At 40.4% G+C, this 8055-nt stretch overlaps 1 protein-coding gene across 2 annotated transcripts; it reads right to left on the bottom strand.

The window, feature by feature from the left end:
* On the bottom strand, positions 1-7796 carry LOC108105289 (fibroblast growth factor receptor homolog 1). 2 transcript variants are annotated; one of them, XM_017211779.2, is made up of 2 exons: positions 7231-7796; positions 1-3430 (listed from the first exon to the last, which is right to left on the bottom strand). In XM_017211779.2, exon 2 carries the CDS (start codon positions 2745-2747, stop codon positions 570-572), a length of 2178 nt encoding a protein of 725 aa, XP_017067268.2. In that variant the 5' UTR covers positions 2748-3430; positions 7231-7796; the 3' UTR covers positions 1-569. The 2 variants fall into 2 exon arrangements, with proteins under 2 accessions (XP_017067268.2, XP_017067267.2); XM_017211778.2 differs by lacking the exon at positions 7231-7796 and adding an exon at positions 3985-4348.
* Positions 7797-8055: the final 259 nt, after the last annotated feature.

Below are 8055 nucleotides of genomic sequence, written 5' to 3'. Positions count from 1 at the left end.
TAGGTTTATAATTTGTTTTTTTCTTTTACTTTGTTTTTCAGTTATGTTCGTGTACAACATTTATTGTTTCATAAGGCACTGCGGGCATGCAACTAACTCTAAGATAAAACATCGATGTGCTTACGTGTTTAATAGCGAGTATAAAACTGCGAATACTACAAAGATCAGTACAATAAGAAATACAACAGAAATACAACCGAGTTTTAAGCATAACTTAAAGATAAATAAGCTCTAAGATATGTTTCGTAATATATATATTAAAATTAATATCTAAACTAGAGATAAATTCGAGTGGTTGCTAATTTTTGGTTTTACGCCTTTGGTGCAATTTTGGTAAAGTTTTCAAAAGATATACGGACTAAACTAGAAGCTATATATGTACATAAATTCGATTTCAGATAGATATTCGAAGGATTTATACTATAATATACTTTCAGAGAAACCTTAGATCTTTCAAAGATGTTGATGGGATTAAAACAAATTTGAAACCTATTTAAATAATCTCAAGTTGACGTTTAAATTCTTTGATCTTTTTTTTTTTGGAAATTTCCAGATTATAGAAGTTTTATCTAGTAACTACACCACTTTTGCAGATGGTCCGTTTCCTCTTCCTCCTCGTCGCTTGTCGATGGCGGTGTATCCAGATTGGCTATATCCACATCCAGATAATCCTCCTTCGTCTGAAGCAGCTTGTCCATATACTCTACGATCTCCGTGAAAGGTGGCCGATCGTCTGCGTTGAAGTGCCAACATTGTCGCATCAGAATGTAAATGTTCATCGAGCACTTTGCTGGCTTCTCCATCCGCTGACCGGACATCAGATATGTGTAGAGCTCCTCCGCGGACATGATAGTCGGATACGGTTGTTGGCCATATGTCATGATCTCCCACAGCAGAATGCCGTATGACCAGACATCGCTCTTGGAATCGTAGAATTTCTCTTGCAGAGATTCCGGTGCCATCCATTTGATGGGTAGCCTACCATTCGTGTTCTTTCTGTAGTAATCTGTGCTCTGGATATCCCTAGCTAAGCCAAAGTCGGCAATCTTTAAGACCAAGTCATCGCTAACCAGGACATTTCTGGCAGCCAAATCTCTATGGATACATCGCCTTGAGGCTAAGTAATCCATTCCCCTGGCAATTTGATGGGCGAACTTGATCAGATCCTTTTCGGTAATCATATAAGCTGGTGGTGATGGAGGGGGTTGTGAACTGTCCCTATCCAAATCCCTTCCAAAAGGACGATTCTTGTACAAGAAGTCCTTGAGATTTCCATGGGGTGCGTACTCAACGATCACATAGAGTGGACCACTTTGACTGCAGCAGCCCAATAGGTTAATAATATTGATGTGCCGACCAATGATCTTCATGACTTCCATTTCCCGCACCAGACTGGCAATGTCGTCATCCGTGTGTCCTTCCTTAACCATTTTTACAGCCACAATGGCATTATTAACCTCCGCCATGACCACACGACCAAAGGCACCTTCACCCAAAGTGGCTCCGAGTACCAAATGATTCCTTGGCAGCTCCCAATTGGAATCCAATGGAAATTCATACTCATTAAAGGGAGCCGGTTCATTGCCATTTTGGAGGACAGTGGTTCGTTGTTTTTGTATCCTAACCACCGGCATGATCATGGTGTCCATAGAACCACTGGAATCTCCGCCACCTTCAGGTTTGAAAATGATCACTTTTTTCGTCCACTGGTGAACCGTTTCTATCCTTTGTTTCAGCACCTTTTCATGTTTCATCTTACGTAAGGCGTAGAAGACAAACAGCATGGTCATGATGATGAAAATAATACCGCAAAAGACAAAGATGTACACGAAGTAATTGGAATGAAGGGGTCCACTGGCCACATTGATCTCCGGAACATGTTTAGTTCGCAACACCTCCAGATAGGCCGAGCTATTGGAATGGCCCAAACTATTGCTTTCGACGCAGGTGTACCAGCCCTCTTGGTCCATCGTTACATTCACGAAATCCAACTGATCCAGTTCTTCGGCTACGATTCTCCGGGTATTGGAACAATTGTGTATTCCCTTGCAGGGCACAAACATCCAGGCTTTCGTACTGGTCAAATCCGATAGATATTCACACTTCATGGTGCCATTTTCATTGATAACAAGTGAGAGATTCTTGGGCGGCGTTGTCAAGATGGGCCTGTGATTAACCCGATCGGAGACGATCACCTGAGTATCGTGGCGTACGCAACCCAATGAGTTGCAAGCCTTGCAGGAATACTTGCCACAGTCACCTGGCACCAGATCTTCCATAGTTAAGGACCAGCGATTCCGTTTGACGGTTCCATAGCCGCGAATCCAGTCAACGGTATCATTGCGATACCATGTAATATTCGGTTCTGGATTGCCAAGGGCATGGCAAACTAGGGTGAGCAGAGTGCCCGAAGGACGCGTCTCCAGAAAACGCATCCTCTTGGGATACCGCCAATATGGCTTTGACATTACACTTTCCGGCAAAACGGCCTTTTTATCATCATCATCCGCATCTCCATCGTCCAGATCCGCTGTTGTTTGATTCGTTTGATTGGTATTATTCGTAGATCCAATATTTGCCCTAGAATCCTTTAGTATCTCCGTACTATTGGCCATTTGTCGTCTTCCCTCAACTTGCGACTGCGTTTGCCAATTTAAGAGGAGCAATAGAACGAAGAACGTTCCCAGTGATCCGTTCGTCATTGTGTTCGTTGAGTGACTGGCTCGCCAACTCCAGGCAGCAGCCATTTTTAGGATATATTTATTTTTATAACTCTTGCCAGGCAGGCGCAGTCAGGCAGGCAGCACCCTCAAAAGTGCCACAATGGCAACAACTGCAACTTGAACTGCAACTGCAACTCCCTTGTCGGAGTTTGTCGCATGTGCTGTTGGTTTTTTATTCACCGGAAATCCACTTTAGAGTACTCCGCTCTCTCGCTTTCTATATAGACTGATCTATCTCCCTTTTTCGCTTACGCCGGAAGAAGACCGTTGGTGGTGATCTTCTAGTTTCTAATTTATAATAGAAACAACAAGAACAACAGTTGCCTCTTTAGTGCAACATGTGTGCGCCTTTGAAGTGATCCTCCACTCCACGCCACTCCACTCCCCTGCGATTGCAATCGGATGCTGTTTATGATGATGTTTAGGATGATCCTCTTGATGATCACCTATATCTTGTTGGTGTAACGGAAATACTTTCCCCTCGAAGAAAAAAAACAATGCCGCCCGGCTTTTATAATTATTGGGGGCGGTCGGTCGGTCGGTCGGTGTGTGTGATTTACTCAGTGAGTTGATGGATTTATGGCAGCCATATCTTGTCACCAAAAAGAGCTCCACTCGTGGGCGTGGATGATCGCAGGTTCCATAGATCATTCAACAGCTTCTGGAGGGTGGATTCCTCTGGATCGTGTTTGATGTGACTGCAACACCTGGAAGAATGCGTACGATTAGATTTATGATCACATCCGTTGAGTATATTAGAAAAGATATTCTTAATAAGATTTTTAAAAGATATACCAAGTGCAAAAGAAAGGCCTATTAGGAAGTATACAAGATACATCCGCTTCAGTTCTTTGAGTCAATGAATTTCCTTTCCATTTTGTTTATTGGCAACTTTTTTGTATATTAACTTTTGAGAATTTTTTGCTGAGATTCTTCTTTTTTTTTTTTTGGTCTTGACTCGATTAAAGGCCATTTCCATTTGGCGAGCTTAATTAAAATGTCGCGCACATTTCCGGTAACTTGTTCAACATATTTCTCATATACCCATCACTGATTTTTGTCCAGCGCGTGCCATAAATTAAAAACGGTCCAGAGGAATGAGCTCTGAGAATGTGCGGCAAGTAAAAACAAATACTTTGGGGGTTTTCATCTTTTACGCGTTGCACACTTTATCGATTTTGAAAATAGCTTTATGGCCGTGGGGCACATAAAGATTTTTCGGCTGGCACTCTTTTAATACCGCCATAAAATTGGCTTTTACCTTTTTGCCAAGAAAAGAAAACTCTTTTCAACTTGTTGTCAGTTTACTTTACGATGCGATTCTATATATACTCGTAGATATACTCTATAAAGGCGCCCTCAAATATAGTTCTATTTTTTGCACAATTCTCCGACGGTTTCACTCACGTTTCTCCCTTTCTCTAGAGGGGTTGAGAATATATATTTTTTGCGCTTTTGTAAATTCTGAATTTTCACGGAGCTAAACGAAAACTGTTCCAAATTGGTCTGAGTAGTCCGATGTACTGAATATGCCCAATGCCAATTCCGATTCCCAGTGATCGCGCATGATCCCGCTCTCTCTTATTTCTCCGGCACTCTCTCTCCTTCTCTACCCGTATCGCCCTTCTCTCTCTTGCACTATCTCTCCCACATAAATGTCCTACTCAATGCGCCGGCGTCGGATAAGAACGACTCAATTTAGTGGGCCCCCGAGTTGCTTCCACTTTTGCCGTTATATTTCCAATGCCGATTACCCTGGGATTTATTAGGTAGAAGGGTATATCTAGTAGAAGAAAATATTAAATTAAACTCATTGTTTTAAGTAAACTTTGATTTCAAGATTCATGATTCTATGAGTTTTATTTTTTTTTTTTTTTTAAAGATCCTTTAAATAATATTTTCTTAAGACGTCTGATTTTTTTCATATTCCCTGATGATTAAAAATTTCTTTTGATTTTTCGTATCCCAAAAAATTTGGCTAACAAAACTAAAATATTTTTAAAAACAGTTATTTAAATTTATGTTTTTTGCCTAAGGGGTATCCTATAGTCGAAATATGGAAAAAAAAGTCTCCTTCCCATTATTGTTGTGGTTGTGTTTTGTTGGTCGTTGCCTTTAGCGTCCCGCATCTTTTCGCTTTCAACGGCAGCCTTAATTTTTCACATATGCTCGCCCCATCTCGCTCAGTGTCTCAGTATTTCTCCTGTTTTCCACCGAGCATTTCTCTCATCTTTAATTAAAACAGACACAGTTTCTCTCTCGCTGTTCTACTGATCTTTCCAGTCACATTCAGCCCACATCTGGCGGCCAGCAACAACAACAGCAAAACAAAAAATTAAAGAAATTAAAAGCAACAAAAATAACGGCCGGAGAGACTACTGTGTTGTCTGTTGTCTCTGTTCTCCCGCCCCCTGGGACACGCCTACGTCCAGAGTCGGAGACAAGGGCAAATATTGTTTCGGTTTGCATTTGGTGCCTATATTGTTGACTGCAACATGTGGGCACATCATCAGCATCGGCATATATATGGTATATATACATGCATCTACCTCAGATCGTGCCACATGTGTTGCACAGACATTGTCGTCGTCGTCGGTTCTCCATGGGGAAGTCGAAAAACGATTCCCGCGAGAAAAACGTCGACGGGATGATGGGGTTATCCAAAATTTTGACTTCCAGGAAGGCAGCCGCCAAATCGGAAACAGCCAAAAATACCCAATAAAAAAAAACAATAATTTTCCTATCTCCCGCCGTCGGATTGACCTTCACCTCCATCGAAATGGATCGCAGATTTTAGTATATTTCCTGTGTAGCCCAAAAACCAACGAAAATAAACAAACAGTGTGCGGAAAGTATTTGCAAAGTATATAAACAAAGCATACATCTCCTGGCGATTTGAACCGGCGGTCACTTTGGCATTCATTACATTCGCACGGGTTAAACCCAATTGACGCACTTGGTAACCCCGCCATCATCATCCTCCCAGTGTATGAGTGTATTCCATACCAAGTCGAGACCGGCACGAGTCTGTAATTTCGCACGGCTCGTCGGCAGGTTACAGCCATCTCTCCATCCGTCCATTCATCCATCCATCCACCATATGCCACTCGGTACGTGACAGTGAGAAGGTTGGATGCCATGGGGGCAGCGAAAAGAAGCAGATGGAGCCAAAGGCTGACTTTATCAGAAATCTAAACTATATAAGTTTATAGTCATAATGAAATATAAGAATTTTAATATTATTTCCACTTCCTGTAAATATTTATACAGATTATATGAAAATGATGTACTATTAATTTTATTTCATTCAAGACAATTTGATTTTCCCCTTAACTTTTTCATTTCCGAGAATGTTTACTTAGGTTTGTTTACACCTTAGAATATTTGCAAATATATAAAATAGAATTAAGAGTTAAGTCATTCATCGAGAAAACAATATATTATATGTATACAAAACTTCCCAATAACATAAACTAAAAGTCTGAATTTCAAGAAATGGAAAATATTAAAATATATTATAAAAACTTTTTGGTAATTCCCAGAATCTCAGATCTGATTAACAATAATGAATTCTTACTTTTACCCCCAAAGATCAAAGAAACAACCCGATACTTATAGGTAGTACCACCTGGTATAGTAACAATACCAGGAATCCACCGCATAATTAGCTAAACAAACCTAACCTTAATTATCATTCATAAGTAAGATGGCAGAGCGGAGAGGTACAAATTCAAGGAACATCGATCGTCAGGGAGCAAATTGAGTGATTGCCAAAGGCAACAAAACAGAAGTCGAGTCGGCGAGAAGATGGCATCGTAAAGCTTCCACGACCGACAAAACAGATACCCGATAAATATATACAAATGGCTATAGCCAAGTATATACACACCGACCGATATATAGAGCAAGTCGGACAAAGAGCAGACAAGTTGAAATGTTTGTTTTTGCGGCTAGAAAATATTGCATGTTCCCTCTACAAGCAAGATGCTGTTTTGTTGGTTAATAAACAAAATCCCATAACCTAAACAGTACAAAAAAATAAAAAACGAAATTATGAATTTGAATTATTTTCTCAGCTCTGCCGCTCAGTTAGGTTGTAAAAACAAATAAATAAATATAAATTAGAATGGGAACCCTGTGGAAAAGTGCTTTCAATTTGAGCATGAACCATAACAGAAAAAAAACGTATTCTATGGGGCTTTCAAATTCAGAACTGGCCATATTCAGTTTTTTATGGGGTAGCCAGAGAACAGATAATTGAACGATTGACTACACACACAGCTGAGATAAACGACACAAATTGCTTTGGTTCAACAACATGGAACCACGGCACATTTTACACTTTTTGGCCTTTGGGTGAAAAGTCAAATTGCTCGGTGCGGTCAATCAAAAAGTAGACCAAACAAATAATTTGCTCAATTACGCAAAATAAAAGCAAAATGCGTTGCATATACATAGGTATGTACTAAAAAGTAACAAAAGCACATATATATTTTTAAAGACTTACCTCACAACTTGTGTTGCTGCAAAACAGAAAAGCTTCTTGCCAAATAGTCCCCAATATCCCCAATAATATTGTCTCTGCGTTGGAATTTTTCTTTCTCGCCTTCGTTTAAATTGTAAATGTTTCACCAAAAACCACAATTGAGAAAGTTCATAGAATTCGAGAATGTTTCCACTTAAAATTCTTGAAATGTTTTTAGTACGTATTTATATGGCACTTAGGCACTAGAAAACAGAAGTAGAAACTGCTGCACACTTGACTCTGCCGCACTCTTCTGCCTCTCGTTCCGAATGTGTTTACACAGCGCGGTATTTCTAATTATTATTAACAATAATTATTTAGTGATATTGACCGATCGATCGTATATATTTCCCGTTTCTCTGTCGGTGTTTCCTCCGATTTTCCAACTGCAACGGCACTCGAACCGATCGCAACTGAAGCCAAAACCGAACCGAAATGAGCCAGAGCTCTGCGAAATAAATCTCTTCAATTGAATGAGGAGGGAACACAAATGAAACGAATTCATATTCCCCCCATCAGAATACTGGAGAACACATCTCTGCAACGTATTTTCGCGGCAGCCGCATAAACAAATACAGAAAACATACAAAATTGAACGGAACGCCAGCCACACATTGTACACACACAGCCCATCGAAAGAGAGGATGGGTCGAACAACCGGGGTATTGTATGGTATATGGTATATGGTACTATATGGCATAGGGGCTATAGGGGGGTATACACACATGTGTATATCTGAGTGGCGGCCTTCCCTTAGAAAGTGAAATGTAATTGAGTGCAGAGACCGGAGACCGCACTCGTTCTAAA

This window comes from Drosophila eugracilis, unplaced genomic scaffold (genome assembly GCF_018153835.1).
Source record: "Drosophila eugracilis isolate 14026-0451.02 unplaced genomic scaffold, ASM1815383v1 contig_75, whole genome shotgun sequence".
NCBI classification, from domain to species: Eukaryota; Metazoa; Arthropoda; class Insecta; order Diptera; family Drosophilidae; genus Drosophila; species Drosophila eugracilis.
The sequence above is the reverse complement of the archived record's forward strand: the minus strand, read 5'-3'. Positions and strand labels throughout refer to the sequence as shown.

What these genes read in the sequence shown, in the direction of transcription:
- LOC108105289 (XM_017211779.2), bottom strand. Translation starts at nt 2,747, where the DNA reads ATGGCTGCTGCCTGGAGTTGGCGAGCCAGTCACTCAACGAACACAATG.